We start from the raw sequence: 24965 nt of genomic DNA on the forward strand, positions 1-24965 counted from the left end.
ATCCATCAAAAGTCATTCCCCTCTTATCGGGGGCAGGCAAAAGCATTTCCTTTGCAGGTCTCATCTCTTGGCTTGACTCTCACTTTGAGCTTTTTCCAGGGAATTGTCAGTGGCTCTGAACCCATCCGCAGAGAGCTGGAGAGACAACAACCAAGCTGTGGAGTGGAAAAGTGGCCACGACCAAGAATGAGCTGGTTTCAATGATGCTGATTTCATAAAATCAAATAAATTGGCAGACGGATGAGGTGGAGGAAGGGATGCCTACACGCTCACCTCTCCTTCCCATCCCACCCCCTTCTCCCTTCCCCCAGAAAAGTAGCTTGTCTGGTTGTTTTTTAAAGGAACCAACACAAGGAGAGTCACTGCCTGGCGTGTGCCCGCCCTGCTTCACATCAAAAACAGGCTCAGCATGGCGAGAGCTGGGAAAAGCCACATCTGCAGCTGAGAGCCTGCCAGGCGGGAGGGAGCTGCCAGGCTGGAGGTTTCTGAGGACAGACGAGTGGAGCCCCTGAGGAGTCGCTCCTCTCCGGCCACCTGCAAGAGAAAGGAGGCAGTGCAGGGGTGAGCGGCACGTTCCTTCCCTGCCTCAACCCCGCTGAGCAATGCAAGAATAAAGACAACTACTTCATATGCTAGCGCTTGAGGTCTGCGGTGTTCAAGTGTGCAACCTTCCTATTTGCATGCGGGTGCAAGAGGCGAAGGGAGCCGGAGCAGCCAGTATCAAAGCCCTGGCTCTGATTTTGAGGCCAGCTCAGCTCTGTTGAAGACAGCAGTGAAGGCGGTGCGAGTGCCGTGATGTATGTTAGGGTCACCACGTGGGAAAAGCGCTGGCAAGGGGTGCAAGAGACAGAAGAGCTGCTGCCAGCCTGGCTACTGCCCCGAGACTTGTTCCTCTGTCAGGGTGATGGGTTTACACATCAGGTGGTGAGGATGGCATGTAGGATAGCCATGTAGGTATCTTCTTCACCGAGCCCTCGTATCCTTCTGCAGCCGTGGCCAGGAGCCAGGTGGGTTACTCCAAAACACAGCACACGTATTTAAGCAACTGACTCCTACCCCAGGGCATCTATACTCTGGAGACAAATGGCACCATTCTCTTTTTACAGTGCATTGACATCTATGGCTGAAAATTTGCTCTACTAGAGCTCCATGTTTGCATTAGCTTATCACTGAGATGATTAAGAGCCAAGGCTCTGCACTGCTATGAAGATGGGAAGCAGATGGCCAAATTGGTACATCATAGCTTTCCTCCTCTGGTCCAGGGACACCCAACCCCAATGAACGTCAAACCAGGCCTGGGTTTGCACTTGAGTCCGAAGTCAGGGCCTGACTCCACTATTTTCCTTGCAATGTCAACAGGTCCCACAGTCCCACAGCTCTCGCACTTCAACACAGAGGGATGTGCAGAGGTTGGGGATGTGGCAGGGCCGTTGGTGACCGCAGCTGCTTCTTTTCCTGCTCCCCACTTGCCAGTTGCAGCAGCATCAGCCTGCCTGGGTTGGACTGTAAATGGTGAGGGAGATTCATAGCCTCTCCATTGCTTCCAGCTGATGGCCGGGACAAAAGCTCATAGTGCAGGGTCTGGGCCTTGGACCACCACTTGGGTTGCACTAAGATCATTCTTCTCTGAGCACCTATGTAGCCGAGGAACAGCGGTACCCCAGAGCTAGCTCGCCAGCCCAGTTTCTCATGCATGTCTCTGGCCCCATGGATCTCCTCTTGCCCTAGGTGTCACCCCCCACTGCACAGGGAACACCCAGCCAGCAAAGCAGCCATCCACCAGCTGTGCCACTGTGTGACCAAGTCCTTCACCCTAAGGGCAGAGGCACTGGGAGGTGGCCACGGCGTGTTGGCTAGTGGCTACAGTGCTGGGGAACGCTGGCCAGAGGTAGGTCTTAGATGTCTTCTGGGTGCGAATGAGTTTATGGCCTGAGGAATGCATCCCTGTGCTGTGCCTGACTGTCAACACCCTGAGAAGCAGTGAGGGAAGCTGAGGTCATGTTTCTGCTCCTCCTGGTCACCTGCAAGACCTGGTAACCTCTCTGTGAAAGCAGAGCGTAGTGAAGTGAATTGGGTGTTTTCCCAGCAAAAGAAACAGGGAAAGGGCTTTAAAAACCTGCATACAGAAGCTTCTTGAAGGTGTCAGTTAGCCCAGCACAAAGCCCACGCTCAGTCCTTGGAGTCTAGTTAACCGACAGCTTCTGTTACCTGTATGTTCAGCAAATCAGGGTCATTGTTAATTATTCAATAGTAAAATAATTCAATCTGAATATTAGTCTAGTGGGCAGTAAATCAAGGTCATCATTGCTTTTTATTTAATAATAAAATATTTAATGCACGTTACTGTCATTGTCAGTAAATTAATCTCATTGTTATTTATTTTATAATAATCTTAATTTAATATTACTTTAATACTAACAATTCACTGGTGACTAGGAACTTTCCACTGCGGTTTTCCAATGCTTAGCTAACTTTGGTCAGTTAAGCCTCGTAATATGACCTCCAGGATCCTCATCTGACAAAGGAGGAAACTGAGTGCCGGGGCGCTGAAATGAAGTCCTGTGGCCACCCTGCAAGAGGGCAAAGAGCAGAACCCATGTGTCCTGGCTCCCATTCCTCACTCACTCCTGAAGAGCCCATGTTCCCGGTACTCCTAAAAAAACCACCACATCTCTCCATAGCACCCATGAAATGAAAGAGATGGGTAAGAGCACATGGGAGAGGGGAGTCAAGGCAAAGGATAGCATAGCCCTATGGTTAGAAGCAGGGCAAGGAGACACCAAGGCATGAGGAAAAGGGTGAGTCAGGGAGTCTAGGAGATGGAGGTGGGGTTGGATATGTGCACAGGGCTGGAAGGGTGGAAGAGGGAAGGAGCTGAGGCGGGGAGGGCTGGAAGGTGTAGAAGAGGCATGAGCATGGTCAAGCATCTCTTAGGGCTGGATCAGCCCTCTCCTACCTTGGTGGGCTGGAGCTGCTCGAAGTTGTTCTCTCTGGGGGTTGCCACGGCTCTGTTGGCATTTCGCTCCTGCTTATACATCTGTGTGGTGGGGGGGATGGATGGGGCCACAGCTGCATTCAGGTAGGTCCCATTGCCAAAGGCCAGGATGGCATTTTCTTTGTGTGACAGAGAAAGAGAGAGAGAGAAGTGCCATCAGGGCACTGTTTCTGAGGCAAAGCATACACATCCCTCCTCCAGCCTCCTCCCTGGCTGGCAAATACAGTGTGGACCACCCATGGATAGCAACGAACTCCTGGCCGGGGGGAGTGGTGAGTCTCGACTGGCCCTCTGGAGGCTGGAGCTGCTGTTGTCCTCCTTCCCTTGGCTTCTCCCAGGACGTGTGGGACCTCCTCTTACGACACCTGCTTAGTGCTGTAAACACCACTTTCTGCAAAGCAGGGAGAGAGGCAGCAGTGCGTCTGCTGGGCGGATGTAAGCCAAGGCAACCCGACACCCACCAGTGACAGCGAGGTTAACACCCCTCCTATGAACCTCGCTGCCACGGGGACACGGGTCTCACTCTGAGTCATTTCAGCCCCTACCGTGGAAAGTCTCACTAGAATGACAACAACCATCCTCACATATGCCTAAATCGAGGGCCCAGGGGTAGGAAGCAGGTGTTCACATCTGAATTCCCTTCACGACCATGGACCATCCAGTTACTGCCGTCGTCCTCAAATGTCCAAGAGGACAGCCGGTGTGTGGGATGCAGAGAAGTGGAAATAAGGTCTTTCAGGGTCGTGAAGCCTTTCGCCGTGAAGAATCACGGTGCGCAAAAAGCGTCCCCAGCCTGTCCTCATGGAAACATGGTCTGTGACACCGTGGAGTGCAGGGAGGAGGGTGCTAGGCCTAGAAGGGCATTTGGTGGGCAAAATCACAACATGAAAGAGACAATCCCTCACTCAAGTGGTGGGATCACGACAGGCCTGCACTAAGCACATGGTGTTATTTCAACACGGAGGAGGCAAAGTCGCACAGGACCATCATTCAACAAGACCTATCTTAAATGGTCTCCTGAACCAAAGGGACCTGAAAGCCTCCCAAGACTTGGACACCAGAGTTTAGGTGTCTGCTTGTTCTCTCCACCCATTTCAGATGTTCTCTTGTCTCCCTGCTCTTCCACTGTGGGGAAAAAAGAGATTTATCCCAAAGAGGAGGAAACTCCCTTTTCTCCCAATCGCTCTTGCCTCAGCCAGTACATTGTCCTCCCTGCCTCTGCATGTATCTCAGACCAGCTCCTGAAGAAAGGCTGCTATCCAGGCTCCATGACACATGGCACTCATGCAACAACTGGCTACTGATCTAACTACAGGACCATTGCTGTTTTGTGGAAGGAAGTGGCTTGGCTGAGGGGGAGAAAGAAGAAACATCTCCTGTTGTGCACTGTGGCCGTGTTACAAGATCGCAGCAAAATGTAGGTGAAGAAGAGTCTCTTAGTGTGGAAACTTCTCCTTGTCAAGTCTATTAAAGTGTGACAGTCCCAGAGCCTCAGTATAGCTGCTGGATGGACCATGTGTCATCTCTAGGACATTAATGAATTCTGACATCCTTAACACTTGTCATCTTTTTGGGGGCTGAAGATGCTTTTCTAGTTTGCCTCCAGAGTGCCTACTCTTGGCAGTCACTTTTCCTGGCTCTTTCAAGGGCTTGAACATCTGTTTTAGAGACAAAGCCAGTAAAGCCTTGACCAAGGCCTTTTCAGGGGCTGGGATGCTTTCTTAGGCTTCAGTAGGCTTTGGAATCAAACTGTCAGTATCTTATCTTGGCTGATGTCCAGACTCAGAACCAGGAGATATGGGATGTGATCACACCAACTCTCCCTGACTGTGCAAGGTGGAGGAAGTCCCTTTGTCTCCCTGTCCCCATTTCTTCCTCCACCCTTTGACTGCCTCACCTAAATGCATCTCTGAGGATCTTCAGAGCTCCTTCACTGAAAGCATGGGAACTGGACACCTACGTAGTATTGAGGACCAGGGCAGTGGTTGTGCCATGAATACCTTTGTACTCTCACTCCCCCTTATAGGGAACCCAGCAGCTCCACCAGCTTGTGGGACATGCTGCCAGAGCAGCAATGTGCTGGGCAAGTACTCACGGAGACAGATGTTGTCGGTGAAGAGATGCAGAAAGCTCTCACACTCTTCTTGCCGGTTGCCACTGGCATTGCATGTGCACCAGGGAGCTATGCTTGAAGTCGAGTTGTCAATGTAGTTGGGTGTGATGGGGCTGCCTGCCAGGAGGATGGAGAAGTGTTACCACAGGCTGGTATTTCTTCCTTCAAGAACCAATAATGACTTTCCTTCTTGCCTTTCTTGGGTTGCTCTGTCCATAACCTCAGCTGAGCCCCTCCATGACAGCAGCACAAGACGATCCTTCAAGTGCGGGTGTCACAGCTCAGTTTTGTTCCCAGGGAGGAAAAGAGGGGCAGTTGCATCTCTTTTGTTCACCCCACCACTGACAAAGTCTGCAGTATATTAATTTTTTTATTATCAGTTTGAGGAATGTATAACCCTTGGGAACTCAGGTTCCTTAATAGTATTCAAAAACCATGTATGAATGTTTGTTGAAATTTCCAAATTGTGATGGAGAAAGCCAAACTAAATCTCCAGAATGGTCAGAGACAACTAAGGAAGAATTAAATTGGAGTGAAACCAAATCCAAAGAGCTGTCAGTCTAACCCCTACCTTGGGATGGCCCAAGTCCAAAGGCCATTGGCCCTTCTCTTTGGAATCTGGCTGTGCTTATGCTAACAGCTGCCAGCTGGGTCTCTGCAGCATCCAAAAACCCAATCTGTTATCCTTTGAAGCCATCAAGGTGTCAGGGGACTGTGGTTTCCAGTAGCATCACTAGTGGCGGGAGCAGACAACAACCAGCAGAGCAGATTCCTGCGACAGCCCAGCTACCTGAACCTCTATCTGTACCTCACATAGAAGCTAGGATCTTTCCGCAACCCTTGCTGCATGGTTTATTTCACTCAGCTGCAGCTATCCTAAAGTTAACCCGTGCTAGTGGCTTAAGCTCCTTCTTTAATCACTGCCTAAAGACCAGCATCTCTCTGAGATCTCAATCTCAGCTGTCCACCCTGCTGTCCTCCTAGATTGTAGTAGACCAGAGTAAAAGGAGATGTTTCCCACCCGGGGGGTGGGAGAAAGACCTGCTGAAGACACGGACTCTTACCTATGATCCCTGTGTACGCCAGCAGACAGGCAGCATAGCTGTCCCTCCTGCAACCGGTTGCAGCCTGCAGGGATGGCTGGCAATTAAACTGGAATTCTGCGTAGCGCGACCTGAAGGAGAGAGAGAGAGAGTAAAAAGGGACATATTAGCACAGAGCCACCGGTGGCGACTGATACATTTGTACAGAAGGGGACATGTTCATAAATTTACTACTCCGCAACGGTATTGCTAAGCCAGTTTGAACAGATATCACATGTTTTATACTGCCCTGCCCCCAAAACAAACCCAGAAGTGCATTTTATCACTCTGAGAGGAGACATTGAGAGTTGCTATAGATAATGTTTTACAGGCTTCCTCTTGGCCTACAAGAAAAGCCCAGTCTTAGCAGAAATATTTCATTGTTTTTTGATGTGTAAAGCTGGTTTTCAAGGGAAGAGCTGTTGCAGACAGCAAAGGATTTGTTCTCCGTTACCGTTATCTGACTGCTGAGGCATAACTTCCCCTAGAGACTGAAGCCTTTATTTTAGGGCTGAAAAAGAGCATCAATCCAGTTTGCTGAAAAGAGCATCCATCCAGTCCTGTTCCTCTCTCTTGAAAGATTATGCTCTCAACATAGCTGAGGTCATCTTTAGACGAAGGGAAATGTCTGAAGGCCCAAATACGAAATGCAGTAACCATCATCAGGTAAAGAGCCACTGCCACCTCCTCTGCTACAGGCTCCCAGTCTCCAGAGAGGATAGGACTCTGGAGCCTATGGAGCAAGGGGTGCTTGATGTAGCACTCTGACCACAGATGGTTGTGCCTCCTGTTTTCCGTTGTCTGGGTCAAAGCAGCAAAAAGCACAAAGCAGCTTCAAGTAACACATGCTGGGCTTGTTGGGACCCTCTAGTCCATGCAGGGAAGTAGGTACCTCATTCAGGCATGCCAGCACTTTGGGTGCATCCTGCTACCACGGTTGGATAAGGTCTGTGAAATAGCTAGCTGCTGGCCAGCTATTTGCAGCCTAATTCTTTAGGGATGGGTCCATTTTTGGCACATAATCATCTAGTGGCATTTGGACATTGTAGGGTGTCCAAGACATCCACATGCGGCTTTCAGGTAGGACATAGGACCTATTGGAGACCTGGGTTCATCTAGACAGGTAGCTGGGGGCCAGGTAAGGTGTCCTAAGGCACCTCCATGGCATTTGAGCTGTTTAGGAAGCTCAAGTGAGCCTTAGCACTGCTGACACCTAAAACGAGGGCCCTTTAGATGACTTCCACCTGCAGTGTCTGAAAAGAGTACCTCTAGTGTTTGCTCTGTCTGGGCAGCCCCGGGAAATTGAGCACACTGCTCCTCCCAGACAGACTCTGTCTTCCAGACATCTTGGTAGTGTTCCTTGCGAGCATTAACACTTTGACTAGCACTTTCTGGCCCATTTCTCTCCCCCTCCTCAGCCTTCTCTTTTTTTTTTTTGCTGTTTCACTCCCAATTCTGCCCCACACCAACCCCCTCACCCTCCCTCTGTGCCATTGCCAGGCAAACTCTTCTTGCCCCAATTTTTGCTGCATTATTTTGGGGATGGGGGAGGGTAATTGCAGGTTTTACACTATTCACGTTAGTAGACCCCACACCTCAAAGCTGGGGAACTCAAGGGGTTACAACTGTGAAGAAGCTGAGTGAAGACTTAATAGCAGAGGCAGGGTTAGCACTATGGTATTTTACTCTATTTCTTCAAAGTGCCGCGATTTGTTCCCGGCTCTCCTTGCAGTTTCTGCACTGCTGGCTTTGACCGGGTCACACGTCAACCCCTTGCTCCAGCCATGTCTCTAGAGAATATTTTATATTATGCATTCAAGGAACCAGATAATTAACAGTTGTGCTGCTTGCAGGAATGATTTCCCTCCTCCCGGGAAGCAACGCTCTCCCCTTTGAACCTCTTCTTTCCCACCTGGCCCTCTTGTCTTGCTAGGGAGAGTGCAGTACCGGTCCATTTCAGATTCCCTGGATAGCTGGGGGAAAGCTTCAAGCAAGAGCTAGAGTGGCTCTGGGAGAGGATTTGCATCTTTCCGAGTCAGCTTCAGCTCAGTGGCTTGCTATTCTTGATCATCAGCATTTCTGGGATGCTTCCCAGAAGAAACAAGAGGGTATTAATACCAGTCCACCCTTCCAAGAGTATGTGCTACATGCTGCTGCTCTCACTGTCCCTTGTGAAAAGAAGTGATTTTTTTTTCATTGTACTTTGAAGATGATATCCTGGTGGGGGATGGCTGTTGGAAGTACAGCTCAGGAAGTCTCCAAGTCCAAAATAATTAAAGATTGGGGGGAGTACTGGCAGAAGTTTCCTACACAAGCCTTGTTTTTGTGTTCTTCCACAAGAATCTTGGCCACAGTTGCACACAGGGCACTGGGACGGGAATGCCGCTGGTTTGGTGCAGTACAACTGCTCTTATGTTCTTATGCCTCTTATGGACAGATGGGCTCCAGCCCAAAGAGCTGTAGGTGGACTGACCTTCTGGAATACCAAAGGCTTTCTGAGAACTAGAGGAGTGAAAATAACACAGCAGAGAAAAAAACACTTAAGAGGGTAAGCAAATGAGTGTGCACATTAGGATAGGTCTGTGCACGTTTGCATGCACAGGCCTTAAATGGAAACAGAGGAGCAAACCACCCCGGACACATATTACATGGTAGATCTGGAGGGAAACCCCTCAACACTGAGATCCCTGTTGCACTAAGCGATCCAGCCTTGCAGGTGATTGCTGGCTGGGGCTCACATGCAGCGCACTGATGTCGACGCAGAGGAGGTGGTATTACTTCTCCTTCTTTTCATGCTTAGGACTGAACTATGTCTCGTTGCTTCTGGTTGAAATGTCACGAAGTCGAAGGCATCCCTAAGAGCTTCTGTTAGCAGGTGATCCCATGTAACCACATAAGATCCAGCAAGAACCTTGCCAAGAATTTATGCAGCAGAAGGCTATGTTTTATGCCTATGATTATTTTTTTCTAATCAAATAAAAGAAAACCATGGGTTTTTAGGTATCTACAAGGGTCTGTGATTTATGGTGGCTTGGCTGCTCCTGCAGGTTGCCCTAGGCTGTGGGAGATGAGCGGTAGGAGACAGATGGATCAGTGAAAGTGGCTGCAAGCATCCTACATGCCATCCCTGCTTAGCTTGCACCTTCTATTTTCCTAGTGGGTCTTTCTTTAGGACCCAATCCAAAACCCACAGAAAAGTGCCTTTTCAAGCTCCAGCACAAATTTCTCAAATTTCCCAACTGTGAAGGCCTTCCATGTCAGGATATGAGACAAGGACACGGCTCATGAGAAAGAGTCACTCAGGCTCAGCCAACGTTTCTGGGTGCCTCCAGCTGGGATCCTTTGAGCGGCTACACCCGCCGTGCGTCGGCTGGTCGCAGCTCAGGCACCCGGCTGTCGCTGGAGCATGAGCCACAGCCTTGGCCAAGGGACATCTGTCCCGGTGCACCCTGTATCTGCAACCCCAGTGCATGAACGTTACCTGCAGACGTAGTTTTCCCGACAGGAGTCCAGAGGTGCCAGGCAGTTGGGTTTCTCCTTGGACTCGTAGGAGCACGCGGGAACGATGGTCTGCCGCCGGCGCTCGGCGCAGGCTGTGTCGTCGCAGGGGCAGAAGAGCAGCTCGTGGGTGTACTCGGGCGGCACGCGGTCGAAGAACTTGCGCAGGGCCTTGTGGCACTTGGAGCGGTTGCAGGTGTCGGCCCGGGCCAGGCGCCGGATGCAGAAGGAGACGTACTCTGTTCGCAGCCGCTGGCACATCTCGTCCACGTTGCAGGCTTTGGCAGCGTCCAGGCACCGGTTCACCTGGGTCACCTCGTTCTCGGATCCTGCGGTACGAGCAGGAGACACCGATGGGGTTTAGCACTCACTTCCCTCCTGACAGCACCACCCCACAACAAGACTTTGGTCCCCATCCTGCTCTCGTTCACGGCCACCACGGTGAGACCACCTTCCTCCTGGAGAGGCTGGGGGAGGGCAAAGGCCACATTCACTCTCCTTGTCCTGGCAGAGCCAAATCTGCTTTCCCTACTCACCTTTCCCAGCTGGTGCTGTGGACACACGACAAATCTCACACCTCAGAGCCTGCTCCACCAGGCTCCTATGTATAATAAAATGAGGCTTTGCTCTGCCCTGGACATCTCGTAGCATTTTATCATCATGATTTAACCACCTCAGGGCCTGGGGAAGACAGCGGAAAGATTGTATACTCATGCCAAGACTGGGTCCAGCAGCATGACTGGATCTTTTTTAACCAACCCTCTTTTTCCGAAGGAGAAATAAGTCGCCCAAGAGTGAACACTGAGTCAGTGGCAAAGACAGGTATCCTGGTGCATGGGTTGTCTGCGCTAACCCTTGTACTGCAGTCTCGCTCACGTGGCTCTTGCTCCCCTGTGCAGTGAGTTTCCTCCGGCCTCTCCAGAGGGGCAGGTGTGGTTTTGGCATTTTTTTGCGTTTACCCACGTGTTGCAGAGCACACCTCCTGAGCGTTGGCACCGCCTTCGTGCAGTCAGTGGGAGGTAAGCTACGATCGAACCTGATGCCTCTGGGACCTTGACGCTGCCTGCCTGCAAGCGCAGAGCCAGCGGGCCTCTCCCCACACCCTTACAAGGTCATCCCTTCATTGGCTTTGGTGAAATTCCTCTGCATTTCCATCCTCTTACACAAGAGGAGAATGACAAGTCCGAGCCCAAGATTAGCAGTCTGTATGGGAGAGCGGGGGGGCAATGGGGGTACGCAGGGAAAGCGGGTGAAAACCTGCAGCAAGGGGAACAGTTAGAAAAAGAAAGCAAAAACTGTGGTGGCTGATGAGAAACACTCCTTCTTCAGTAGGTAAAGAGAGGTCCTGGGAGGTTACGTGCCAACAACATTCTCTGCAAATTTGGGGAATAAGAGAGAGGGAAAGACTATCTGTATAACACTGATTTCAGGGCTACTTTGGAGATAGACAGGGCTCTTTTATACGGGGGGAAATGTTACAGAAGCCCTGGCAGGAGTCGGTCAAGACATTAGGCTCTCTTTCTGATAGAAGAGATAAGATGAGGGTCCTTCAAGCGCTGGTGAGAAAATGAATTCGAAGGCATTCTTCATCTCTCTGGATTAAGCCCTTGACCTGAAGCACACTAGAAGGACTTTCTACCCAGCAGAGAAGAATTTTTCACATCAGAAAAAATTCTCCAAATGATAAATTTCAGGTGCAGAGTCAAGCCCTATCTTTGGCCAGGAGTTAAAGCCAGCCGATCATCACTGACAAGTGTTAAAACATTGACAGTCTTTCTGAGCGCTTCAAAACTGGCTGCATTCTTTCATTTTCATTGATGCTATCAGATGCTCCTTCTGCTAGCTGTTTATTTTCCCCTTCCTCTTGTCTTGACTGTTTACTGTGCATGGGAAGTTGAATTCCAAGTTATGCAGTTATTTTATGATGGGCAAAATTTTTGCTCTGTGCCTTCCTACAACGTAGATTTTTCCCTTTAAAAATGCCCAGAGATGAATATTGTTAGAGCATCAGTTTACACTGGGGAGCTGTCAGCAAATGTGTAGGAAACAGTTACTTGGAACGATTTCATTACCCATTCAGCTAATGAATCAGACTGAACATGCTAGCTTTTCTCCTCTTCCCACGCAACAACGAAGGATGTACTTTTTAAATCACTACTACGATTAAGGTGGAGGGATATAATTCCATTTGTACATTTTTAATGGGGACCATATATTATTTATGTAAAATCGGGTTTAAAATATCTGTAGCTCTGGCTTGGCATGGGGTCATGTGAATGCCTTATGTTTCAACACATTTCTAGGAATTTTTTTTTTTTAATTTGAAAGAGGATCGTACAGCAACCTTGAACCTGTAATTCTGGGCACTGGACAGATGCAAGGCAGTAGGTCATAAGATGTTGTTATAGAAGGTATTGATGAGTATAAATAGGAAAAAAAAAGATAAAACCAAAAGGTTTGATATCCCTAGATGGATGCTGAATCTTTTGGTATATACCTCTGCTGCTTCAGGTCCATTTGCTTTGCTGCCCAGCCAGTTTCAGTCTGCATCAAAAACCTGGCAATGAGTTAACCATGCGTAAGTACCCCCATCCCTGGAGTTCTCTTCGCTCTGAAGAGCCCTGCAGGACTTCCAGCAAAAGGGGGAAACTCTGGTAAACAAGGCCATGACCCAGCAAACAGCTTTGTGCATGCTTCACTGTCCACGCTCAAACCAGTCAAGTGGAGACAATAATAAGATGTGAGTTCAGGGAGAACCTCTCCCCCTTCCCCTTGCCTGGACAGGTTGTCAAAGGCTGATGGGTTAATTTGCTTCAGGACGTTTTCACCTAGCAAGTACCTTGCCATTGCAGGGACTGAAGACATCTGCCGGCTGCAGGGACAGGCTGCTCTTTGCTCGCTTGGGTGCACTCCAACCCCGGGCCCCAACCCAGAGCCAGGTGCCAGTTTGGGAAGAGCTGCAACAGGACTGCTTTTGGCCACATCTGTCCGTGCAGAGCTCGGCTGTCATCTGGCACTATCTCAGGGCTGACCACTGCTCATCCCCCTTTCCCTCTCAGAGGGAAACTTGCAGCTGCCCTGCGGGAACAAGGAGGCCCTGGCTGCTTTCTCTCCACTCCCATCGCTAATGGTTTCCCCTCCTTATCCCATCAGAGGACATCTGAAGGTCAACAACCGCACTGCGCTTCAGGAGAGCTTATCAGAGGCACGTGCAGAATACATCACCTGCTCCCAGACAGGTAATTCGGTAACAAAAGTGACTGCTGGTAAAGCTTCCCCACAGCTGTGGTGAATAAGCAGAGCTGAACTTCGGTCATGTTGGCAGCTGCAATGTTAGTGATTGATGGCTTAATAGCTACTGCACTGACCTTTTAACTGCTGAGCCCAGAGTTCATGCCCACGAGGGGGATAAAGGGTGTCAAGCAGCTCTGCTTGCTTTATTAAGGGGATTACATGATGCAGAGCAGAACACAGGTCTGAGTCCCCTCAGAGCATGGGGCTAAATGCTGTGATTGGGATCAAGCTGGTAGGTTGGGTTATTGACCTTTTTGCCTGCAGAGTTTGGCCCTGTGACTGATGTGGAAGTGCCTTCTAATACCTAACCGTAACCTACCTAGCACGTTTCTGCATCACACAAGTGATTCACCTGGTATGGAGAATCTTACCTCATTGGAAGAGGCCCTTCTCAACACATCGAGCCGTTAGGGACGATGCCAAAACAAGTAATGTGGGAATGGAAAAGCTTGCCTAAGAGACCTTAAACTCCAAACGGCATGAGAGGAAATATTCTGCCTCCCAGTCACACTCTAGAAGCCACTAACCACCACTGGTACTCTGAAAATGCTGAGGAAGAAGCCTCCAAACCTTGGTGACCCCAGGCAGAGAGCAGGAAACATCAGACACGTTGCTTCTGTCCTTACAATGAATCAATCGCCTTGGTGCCTCTTTGGCCTGCATGAGTCGAGGCAAGCAGGAGAGGCAGAAGCACACAGTCCAGGAGCTGTGCTAGGTGGGAAAGTGCCGTTGTTGCATTTGTTTCCTACAACAGGAAAGCTGTCCTCCGGCTTTCAGGAGACTTGAGACAAAGCACGTGTGGAGGCTGACTGACACATCTCCCATCCCAATAATCCTCTGCACACACTGATTGACCTGGCTGTCCCCTCTTCTCTTCCTCAAAGCTTGTCAGCATCCCCTTTGACAGACAAGGTGTGGGAAAAAGACCAGAAGATGAGAATTTATAGGACAGTCTTCCATCAACCTGTGACCTAAAGACACAGAAGATCAATCTGCATTCAACTGTCTAAGCAGAGGATCCCCAAGGAGAGATGTTTCTAAGGCACAAGACAGAAATTACATGACCAGGTTTTTCATTCCTTGCAACCACCAGGGACTTCTTGGTACCAGTCACATCCAGCCCTTATACAAATTTCTGATTTGCTAGGTGAAGGAACTCCTCTTCCTACTCCAAGTCAAATGGTTCCTCATTTTCCTTCCTTCTGTCTAGCTTTCCTGCTCAACTCTCTCTCTCTCTCTCTCTCTTTCTTTCTTTCTTTCCTCCCCTGTTTTTCTTTCTCCTCCTCACAAAAAGGTGGGGGAGCTTGCTTTCCATCTTTCATGTAGGATGAGCTCCCAAGAAGTCTGGATCATCTGACAGTAAAACTTCTTCTACCTCAGCTCACATGGCTTTAGACTCACAGGTTCTTGCCTCTTACCTTAGCCCCAGCCCTTCATAGTATGGGAATGAAAGGTCCAAAGGACAAAAATCACAAGTGCTTCTTCTGAGATCATGTTCTACCAACAGCTTAGTCCAGGAATCATAGACAGCTCCTTGGAAAAATGAATGCAAGACCTGAGCCATGCAATGCTTTTTAAGGAGCAGCAAGAGACCACAAAAGATTCCCTTGTCTGTAGATCTTGATCCCACAGCCAGCACCCCACTTCAAACGAGTCTGTAAAACAACATCTTCCCACCCACCTACCTGCAGTGATGGATGCCAGTCGGACGTAATCAAAGCCTCTGATGAATGGCTCATAAGGAGAACTCTCCAGTACGTTCATGCCTGGGGTGAAAAAAGGACAAGTTGTTGAGAAGGCAACCGAGGCCCCTGAGGGATGCCTGAGAGGTACAAAGTTCAGCAGATCCAGGATAGGCTTGGTTTGTGGGACCAAGAGGATGTTGCTCCAATCTAAAAGCCATAGGTAAGTGGATACTTAGAGTCACAGGAACTGATGTGTGGCTGTAGAGAAGGGAATAGGATCCAAATAGCTTTTAGAGATATGTCACAGCCTTGGAGTAGGGCAATCCCTCAGAGAGCTTCTCAGTTGCAACCCTGGATAACTCAAGTCCTTGGCCCCTCTATGAGGTTTGCCTCTGAGGACACCAGACTATAACACAGGTTCTTGCTCTTCGACATAGTTAAAACCATCAGCTCCCTGCATACACGAGGTTTCTATCACCATTCTTGCTATTTTCTAGATGGCCTTCCCTGGGTCAGTTGTCCTTACATATTTCCGGGAAGCAGGTAAGGTAATCCCAGGTATGGGATTGTGTGTGCACGCACAAGTCTTCATATTTATTAACACCTCGCTCCTTCTCTTCGCCAACAGCCCTTTCTTACTTGACATGGAGCTAATGACCCACGGCTCCGGCAGAAACTTCCCCATCTTAATTCTTAAGTTGCCGGGGAGCTAATTTTATTCAATTGGTGCTTCCCTTTCATCCGCTCAATGGTCTGTAATGCCCCGTCATCCTGATGGATACCACAGAATATTATTGAAGCAAATAGCTCAGTATCATTTCTTTTTATTAGACATTTAGATGGATATGGACAGCGGCAGCAGATGTACTGGCTGGGATAAAAGGACTATCAAACCTCATGCTCCGGGCATATGCTGATCACCAGCTGCGGTCAGGAAGAAATGGCTCACAGGGTACACAGCCCTGTGCAATTACCACAGGTGCATTACAAGGCAGCTTTACACCTTCATTGAAATATCTTGCATCGTTACCGACTGGAGAGGGGCCCATTTGTATTTTCCAGCATAGCAGTTTTATGTCCTGATGATACAGCACCTTATCAGAGAATTGTTATCGGGTTGTCATCATGTTATTGTGTCTCCAAATGGGAAGGTGGCTAAACACAGGCGCGCTCAAGAGAAGCAGAGTAAATAGTATGCTTTGTAAATTCCCTGAGCACACACTTCCACAATTGATTTTATAAGAGGGCTTCTAGGAAGCTTTTTACAGCCTCCTGGGTAAGTATGACTGAAAGGCAAAGCCCTACACGGAGAACGAGGATTGGCTTCCTTTCTCAGTCAATTAAACTTGTATAAGGACTTCAGAACATGTGACTATTATGAAATATATTTCCCCCAGGAAATTAAAACAGGGAAATCAAAGATCTGGGAGTGTGAATCAGCATTGCAAATGAATTTGGCGCTTGCAAAAATGTGAGGGCTCAGGGCACCACACCAAACGGAGAAGTGGGGGAGAGTCTTGGCAGTCTCCAATAACAACCCTCTCACAGTCTCTTCCAGGACAGAGATCCCAAGCCGCTGGGCCAGAGCCCATCCCACCTGGCCAGCACCCATCTCCCACTCCGCATCCGGAGACCTGTGCCTGGCTTCTGCCCCATTTCCCAGCGCCCGCTGGCTGTCCTCTCCCTGCTATTCCCAGAGCAGTGCGAGTCCTCCTAGCACCACTGTCCTGCACAGCCGTGCCTCTCCAGGCCTCCCCGTGCCCAGACTCTCTGCTCTGTCCTGCGCTGTTCACACCTGGCTCTCAGGCCTCTGGGATGCAGCTAGAGTTCCTCTACTCAAAAAATAAAAAAATAAAAAAATAAATAAAATAAAAATTGCCCCCAAAGTTGGATCAAAAGAGCTTCCTCAGGGCAGCTGTGGGTCCAGATGGACAGTGGGCTTTGTACCATGTGTACAGCCATGTGTAGAAGCTGTGTTGTAGAAGCTGTGTCCACTCCAGAACGGATCTGCAAAGCCACAGACATAAAAATGTGGTGGAAGAAAGGCCATTCAGGAGCTGCAGGAATGATGGAGAGGGACCCAACTGCATCGGTTAACGTGACCAGGAGACAGGAGCTGCTTTAGGAGAAAAGCAAGGGAGAAGGGGAGAGCTGAGCTGTGTCCGAAACTTCAGGCCACAAAGGTCAACGGGGAAGGGGCTGTGACTCAAACTCTTGAGAGGAATGGAGAAGCCGGATTGCCACCTCTTCCCCAGGCATCAGTGCAAATAAATTCATTTGGTGAGCAGTTAGGGGAAGGGTTAGATCCTAGGTGGTGCTGAGACCTCTTATTTCCCCAGTCAGTTCATATCAGCGAGCTCACTACCCTGCAAGCTCTGGTATTGAAAGCTTTCCAGGAACTTGATCAAGCAGTTCCCAGCCTGGTAAGCCTGTGCATCATTGTCTTCATCCTCTTTGTTTTGCTTGGCCTTTTGGCCTATGTTATCACCCCTGCACCTTTCCTTTCAGATTTCAGTCAGCAGCGTTTTATTAATCTATTTTGCAGCCTACGGTTGGAAGGTTCTGTTTTATTCCCATTTTAATTTTCATGGTGCATAAAATACTCACCAGCTTGACAAGGAAGAGTTATGGTCACTGAGCTGTATTTTTATGACAACTCTTTAAAAATGTCAAAATCCAAGCTTTCTAAGTACTGGCTCTTGAACAGTTTTAATTCCAGGTTGATGTCACCAGCTTCAAATCTTCACTATCCCAAAGACACTGGGTCACTTGAGATCCTCCAAGAGAGTGAATTTTTCTAAGTTCACAATATTTTTTTCTTCGATGCCTAGATTTTGTATAGTGGTTCTATAAAAATCTCTGGCTCTCAGGGTCTTGGCTAACATCTATTTAAATGAAAATCATACTCTGCATATCCTGCATTTCTTCAGCAAAAGATCTCAAGGTATACTGGGAACACCATGAAAAAGGCCAGACTAAAAAAAAAATGAAAGGCAGAACCTCAGGATTTCAACCTTATTATAATGTCTGCATTCATAAAGGACATCTCTATGCTGGAAAGAGAATAAATTTACCAAGTCCCACCATAGTTCCTATCATATTCCTTCTGCAGCTCTGTGCTGTGGCCATACCCTAGGCTCCCCTGACCAGGGCAGGCAGGTACCCTAAACCTAGAAAGGAGGCAGAGATGTGCCCCTATAGTCTAAGATGGTCCCACAGATTAGCTGTTTTGTGAACACCCTAGACGTCCTGGTCCTTCCCAAAGTGAAATTCTAGATGATTTTTTTCCCCAGAACCAAAGGAGGTCATTGAAGGGCTCATTCTATATAATGTCCCATGTGGTATGAAATTGGGAGAACCTGAACCAAATTCCCCCTTTAGTCCCAGCCAACGGGTAAGGGTTCAAATCCCTGCTGGTCAGCTACTAAGAGTATCTTAGCCATGTGAGGTGATGTGATAGCACAGATTTATCAGTGCCTCATTTTTTTCCACCCATGAAACTCATTTTATGACCTTTGTTGCTGCTCTCCTACTTTCCCCCAGGAAAACTGGCCTCTCACGCTCTGCCTTAATCATCCTCTCCCTCTCTGCAATAGGGCAATGCCATCAGCTCAGCCTCTCTGCTCCCCAGCTGAGGAGGGGAGAGGCTGGAAGCAGCCCTGTTCAAAGCTGGGAAGCCAGCCTTCTTCCAGTTACCGCTGGTGGTCCTTGATTTCCCCAAAATGCTATTACTGCATGGATCAGTGTGTCCCATGATGGAGAGGGATCAGACAGGGGAGACTTTTCTGCCCTCTACTTTGGGGTTGGGGAGCTCTGCAGAAAGCCAGTATTACTTGTAATAGTTCCCTTTTAGGAAGACCTGAAGGAAATGAGCCCCCCTCGTTGACTGACCTTCCATCAGCGTGTGGTGGATGCTCCAGTAGACACTCAAACAGTGCTTCTCCTTTTTCATGCCTCGTTTGCACTTGCAGCCGTACAGCTGGCTGGAGAGCAGGGCCGTCACAGTGCTCCGGCACTGGTTCTTGGCATCCGGGCCCAGCTTGTTGGCTCCGTTGCCCGCAATGCATTGCCGAAGGGTCCTGAATTTGGAGCTGCAGATGGGGTCGTTGGTGCAGGATTCTCCTGCTTGAAGGCAGTCCCTGCTCGAGCTGACAGCTTCTGCCATACCTTCTGCAAGAGAACCAGAGAATGGGTGTGAGGTGATGGAGCAACCCCAGGTGGGAAAAGAATTGCGCCTCTCATAGGCTGCACCAGGCTAGGATGACCATTTTCACACACAGAGATGGAAATTCCCCTCATGACCATACACCCTACAAGCAGTGACCCTGCTTCTGAAGTCTTTAAGCAGGCAGATCACATGGTGGTCTTCTCAACAGGTCAGCTGGAGAGCAAATGCCTGGGTTGACCAATCCAACTCTCAATTTGCCCTCTTGGTAGGACTGAAAATAACTGCCCACCCAAACGTGCTGCAACTCTGCCCAACAGCTTTAGGGAGGAGCAGGAGCAGGCGGAAGGAACTCAGAGGGATGTTAAGGAGACATGGCACAACCTGCGATTTTGCGCCTCAGCCCAGCCCTCTCTCCTGTATTGCAGCACCATCAGCAACAGTGAGATGCAAGTGTCCTTCTGCACCTGCAGCTGAGGAGCCAGACAGGTCACCTCTCTCCATGAGACAAGGATCTTCCTGGCTTGAGATTGTGACCCTGTATGGGGTCTGCCTGGAAGCAGAATTATGAGAAATTTGGGGAACCACTGGCCAAGGCCATGAAGTGACCCAAGTTAAACGCTTCTTTTCCCTTTTGTGCAGCTAGGAGAAATCAGCAGAGAGTTTGTGTTGTTCGAGGCAATTTATTATGCTCTGGGCTACGTTGCTGACTACTGGCCAGAGTGACCTGGAGGCTCAGAAGCCTGGCAGGACACTGCACTCCTCATCCTCTTCCCATGCAGGTACAGTGGGTGCTGGTCCCTGCACTTGGGAGCAGATGGGGAGGGAGAGGAAATGGCTCTGCCATGACTGAGAGGTGCCAAGGTTTGTGTGGCAGAGACTAGACCTGCTCCTAATGCTTGTCCTTTCCTGCTTTGAGCAAGACAAGCTCTCCAGGCCTTTTGCTTCCCCTGCTCTCCAGATCATTTCTGCCCTTTGATGTGAATTGCAACCCAATCCTCCTTGCACACAAAATTTAATTTAATTTTGCCTACACCTCTGAGAAGCTATGAATGCTTCTGCATGGGGATGCTTTGACATGGATTTAGCCCACATGTATTCCAGGAGTTTGCCCTTGTTCACTGTCACCACCTCTCCAAGACTTGCAGCAGGAGGGGAGATGTAGGGGGGGAGTCAAGGACCAGGTGAATTGCACTCCTTCTGGTTGGTGAGGTGCTCCAGAGCACGTTGACATGGATCAGCCATGGTTGCACCATGCCTTGAGGGTGTGACAGAGATGGAAACCTGGTTTATGGAAGGGGAGAATTGGTCCCAGTGCCCATAACGTAATTTCAGATCCTGCTGTACTAGAAAAACATAAACTGCTGTCAAGACCTTGAAGGAAGATTTCTCAAACTCTTCCTAAAGGAACTGCTCGTCCCTAACATTATTCTGCTTCCCTTCTACTTCATAGCGAAGGTAGGATGGAGGGCTGGTAACCTTGGGGGGACATCCCTTGCCTACACCTCCTGTGACTGTGTGCGCTTCACCCTCTGTGAGAAAGCCAGAAGCCCCAGGGCTTTCTCTAAGCCACTGCTAAGGGCTCTAGGTCTTGAGCATGCATGGCTGAAGGTGGTGGTGTGGCGAGAAATCCCATCTTCACAAGATGTGCCAGGACACCAGTGGCACAGGGGAAAATCATGCTGAACACAGGCAAATTCCGATCTTTCTTTGAGGGCATCTAGGGTCTGGTCCTAGTGAAAGCTGACTCAGACATTAAAAATCCTCTCTCCTCTGGGGAAGATGTGGGGCCCAGATCTGCATCACTGAGGGCTTCATAAGATCTCTCCTCTCTCCAGGAGTCTATCAATTTCTTCAGAGTCTTTTTTTTCCCTCTTTCCATCTGCTACCTCCCATGTCCTGAATTTCTGCATCCACCCTAACTCTACTATTCCTCCCAGTTCTCTCCTTGAGCCCAGGATATCTATTTCTCTTCCCATGGCAGTCACAGCGTGTTTGGTTAGAAGGAGCTGCTTCTGTTGCTTTTGCTGATTGCAGTAGAAGTCAGCACTGTAGTTCAGATATTTTAATTATGTTTATTACAAACTTTGGTGAAACCACCAGGCTGTTTATCCTGAAATATCCCAGTAGAATCTCAAATGCAAAACCTTTCATCAACCTCCAGAATATTTTGAAGTGCCCCATGGCCAACACCAAGCTTTCAGTTGTCTCAAATCTCAAAACACCTCAAATTTGAGTTCCGCTACACCTTATTTATTCGTAGACCTGGTTTATTTAGCTCTCAAGGCCTTTTTGGATCTGGCAAATGTGGAGAGAGAAACTATTTCCAACATGTAGGAAACTCTGCCTTGGGCTGTCGTATCTTGAAGAAATCCAAACACAAGGAACCCATTTTCTTGAAATATCATTTGCTTTGCAATTTCTCTGAGGTCTATAAAGTGTGCTGAAGTTGCAGTCTATGCTTTCAGATACTGTTGAATTTTCCATGCGTAGCATTTCTAAACAGACTCCATCATAGAAAAAAAAATTTTTGACTCATGTTCCTAACTGAGAAATGCAGGGGCAGATTGCACCCTGGCTTCTCCAAACAATCTCCTCTGGACTAAGATAAAGCATGGCAGATTTCATTCTAGAAGAGATGACTTTGTCAGTGTCATGTCAGCAGCTAGAAAAGTAGGTTAAAATAGAAATTATGACCCTCCTTCCCCCTCTCCGCTACATGAATTGCAGAAGATACTCCCCAGGACAGTTATAAACACAGCCAGCCTGTAAAAGCTGTAAAATACTTTGGGATCCCACTTTAAATAAATCAAGCAGATTGACCATTTGAGAAATTTTCCTGCAAAATTTTAAGTAAATATATCCTCAAGCTGAGTCTTGCTTCATAGAACAAAGGCCAGGGGTGAATATTTACAGCCCAAGCCGAAAGCATAAAACAGCCCCATTCAGACATCATGACAGAGGTGCTTGAAGCAACTTTAACTGGAGCATCACGAACGACCCATTCTATAATCATGTCACTTAAAAACCGAATCATTCAGGGGCTTTTATTGTTAGCAATGTCTTTGCAACTGAGACAACATAACACCACGTTTTTCTGCTCATACTACCCTGAGAGAGTAATTTTATGCAACATTAAGAGAGCACCTCCCGGGGAAAAAAAGTCTCTGTGACTTGTGAAATAGATGGTGCTTCCTAAGAGGCAGGGACAAAAGCAAAATCAGATCTTCTCTCCCAAAGACAGTATGGCCTTCAAAAATGTCACCTTGAAAACTCTCCACTGTGAAAATTTTCTCCATCTCTGCCCTGACTAATCTCAGGTCAATAGGGCTTGGTATATGCATTGGGTTGTTTGGGGCTTGGGCTTTTTGTGCCTCTATTTTTCTAATAGCAGAACTTCCCGCTCCCTCTGCTCTCTTTAAAAGCCCATTTGTCTGGATTTTTATTCCTCACTTGCTGACAATTTCACACTGCTTACGGTGGGCAGATGGGATAATGAGTTTATTTTCACATCCAGTTTGTAGCTATACTCCACATCTGTTTCTGATCTTGCTTACCTCAGTGGCACTTGCATAAAGCTACACCTAATGTGCAGCAGTAAGAAGAAAAATCTAGCTCTTCCCCTTGCCTTAACAAACCCACGGTTCTTTTTATACAGGTATCTCAAAGTGATTTTTTTTTTTTTTTTAAAACATGTAGATCTGACTCTTCTCTAATGAGACCATTTCCTTCGTCACTGAAATGCAGCTGTGTCTGGGGTAAAGAACTGTGAAGGTGACACTGTATGTTAGTTTGGGAATGGCATACAAAATGTTTTGTCTGATGCATCAGGGAGTACCAACACGAGGCCCTGCCGCTCTGACTTTCTGAGCCCTGCTGCAGCAATAGCTGGGTTTCAAACGCTTTAGGATGCATTACACCATTTCTCATGGGAGCTTTGGGTTTGCTGTTCAACCTGGGGGTTTGGGATTCCCCTCACTCCCAATTTTTGTATGTGTAAGATGTGAATCTAAAATGATTTTTACCCCCCTGGTTCATGCACAGTGCCACGGACTGATGAATACTGTTTTTATTATTTCCAAGACAATCTGTTGACTTGTTTGGTGTTTGATGCTTGCTTTTTACAATATCTGCTGCTTGGAGGAGAATAACTACCTAAAATCTCTAATGAAGTGGCAGAAATGGCTTACTGTCCTTTTTTTGGTTAGCTGAAAGCCTTTTATGTAATTCTTCCTAATTGTTCCACAGAAGGGACAGCAGACAAAAGAGGATGGAGCAGAGGTCACATTTGGCCTTGCAAGGCTGGACAGTTCATGGCCTCAGATATCTCAAGTCAGCTGTGTACAGAAGCTGGAGTTGGTTTTCCACTCCCCTACCAGCCTTGTTTTGCTTGCAAATCTGCTGACTCTCTTCACACTGGAGTCAGTCTCCGAGCCAGCATGTAGGTGGTGTAAACACCTGGGAGATGACACTGAATGGGGTGCTTGTATCCTGTGATAACATGACAGATGCCTGCAGAACATCTCACCATGAAGTAGATACCCATATGGTTAGTTGCACAGCTCTCAGGACTCCATGGGGTGTGATTTAGTTGCCTTAACATGCTCATCTAGTGACATTTGAGATGCCCTGTGGGCATCCCACCTGGCCTCCAGTACCTCTTGCAGAACATCTCAGGTCTCTCAGAGGTGCTATGTTATATCTGCCAGCCCCATGTGGATGTGACAGATACCCTAGCATATCTGAGATGGCTCTAGCTATCCATGGTTAGGCAACTGAATAACGCTGCTAAAGGAAGGTGTCTTGTCTGTGAGCTGAATCCCACCCATACAGATGGGTTGAAGGGCCAATATTTTGGGGGGGCTATAAGGAGCCTAGGAGACCTCCTTCAGACACAGGCACCTATAATATAGATGTCTACATTTGGCCAGATGGAGCCCATCCTAATAGGCCCAATGAAATTAAATCTGGGGGACAGATGCTGGTGTTCACTAATAGGCAAATGTTTGCTATCCAAAAAATACCCAGAGCTGTCAGAAATAAGCTGTTACATACAGTTGTCCAGGAGGGAAAAAGAATTGGAAAGGGAATCTGGAAGGAAGCCCCAAATATTCATAAGCCAACATAAATGATGCATGAATGGGCTCAGGTGGCTAATGAACGTGGTCACTGCTAAACCTTGTTTAGACTGTGCTTTCAAGTCCTGATTTTTCTCTCAAAGGCCCAGGATCACCTAAGGAGGTGCCATACTGACGGTCTTTTCTAAAACCTGCCAGAGAACAACATTCCCAGTAGATTTCCCCCCATGCCTTGTCCAGAACTCGTTGCTGTCATCCAGATTTTGTAGCGCCCAGCAAGCCCCTTTGGGAAGCTGTTTCCCAGGCCAGGGAAGTTTCCTTCCCTTCCGCCCGTCTTCTCCTGTGCTTAGTGCATGCTCAGAGCTCCAGCATTATGAGCATTTCAAGGGGCTGGGACTGTGCCTATCAGCCCTCATTGGAGCTAGGTGGGTTTATAGACATGACATGCACATAATGAAATCCCATATTGCAAATTTTCCTCTGTTTTCTAAAAATTCTTCCTGGTCAGTGCTGGGGTGAGACGGGGGAATTTGCCAAGAACACCTCAGGAGTCTAACGTCTGCAGGTGTCAGAACAATGTCAGAAAGTTCAACCCAGCAGCACGCTGCATATCTCCTGCAGGCATTAAAAATGTGCTGCCTGACTCTCTGTACCTACAACTCTGACCCTTCTCCTCTTACTTTAAGGTTATAAGCAATCTTCTGCATGTATATGCTCAGGTCTTTGAGTACTGGGATTTATAAATAAATACAGTAACATTCACTAAGTGTTTCCTTCCCCTCTAATAGCTGATCCACATCATAGAAAATAATTTACTCATTGCACTGGATTGAAACCAGAAGAAATTAGACCCATTCCTCTAATCTGTATTCCTGCTTATCAGAAGCTAATACATTCCACCTAGATACTTTCAAAGAAGCCTGAATCTTTAAATGCCCCATTGGTCAAGATCCCTGCTGTGACAGGAAATTTATTAAGCAAGAGGTGACCCATCCTCTAGTGAAGTGTCTTTTGAGGTCTAGTGGTAGGGGTACATGCTTCTGAATTTTAACCAA

The 24965-nt window shown here is 48.2% G+C and overlaps 1 protein-coding gene across 3 annotated transcripts in view; it reads right to left on the reverse strand.

The window, feature by feature from the left end:
- Window positions 1–234: 234 nt before the first annotated feature.
- Window positions 235–24965, reverse strand: part of GFRA4 (GDNF family receptor alpha 4) — a 77458-nt gene continuing 52727 nt past the window's right edge. The window contains exons 2-8 of one of the 3 annotated variants that reach the window (XM_067297218.1): window positions 18559–18837; window positions 14668–14748; window positions 9672–10017; window positions 6173–6282; window positions 5091–5225; window positions 2957–3114; window positions 235–534 (exon numbers count right to left, since the gene is read on the reverse strand). In XM_067297218.1, coding sequence (XP_067153319.1) covers window positions 388–534; window positions 2957–3114; window positions 5091–5225; window positions 6173–6282; window positions 9672–10017; window positions 14668–14748; window positions 18559–18837 — 1256 coding nt within the window. In that variant the 3' untranslated portion in view covers window positions 235–387. Of the gene's footprint in view, window positions 535–2551; window positions 2654–2956; window positions 3115–5090; window positions 5226–6172; window positions 6283–9671; window positions 10018–14667; window positions 14749–18558; window positions 18838–24965 lie in introns of those variants that run through there. The other 2 variants (XM_067297221.1, XM_067297220.1) reach the window with 2 other exon arrangements.

Source organism: Apteryx mantelli, chromosome 5, assembly GCF_036417845.1.
Source record: "Apteryx mantelli isolate bAptMan1 chromosome 5, bAptMan1.hap1, whole genome shotgun sequence".
Classification (NCBI taxonomy): domain Eukaryota; kingdom Metazoa; phylum Chordata; class Aves; order Apterygiformes; family Apterygidae; genus Apteryx; species Apteryx mantelli.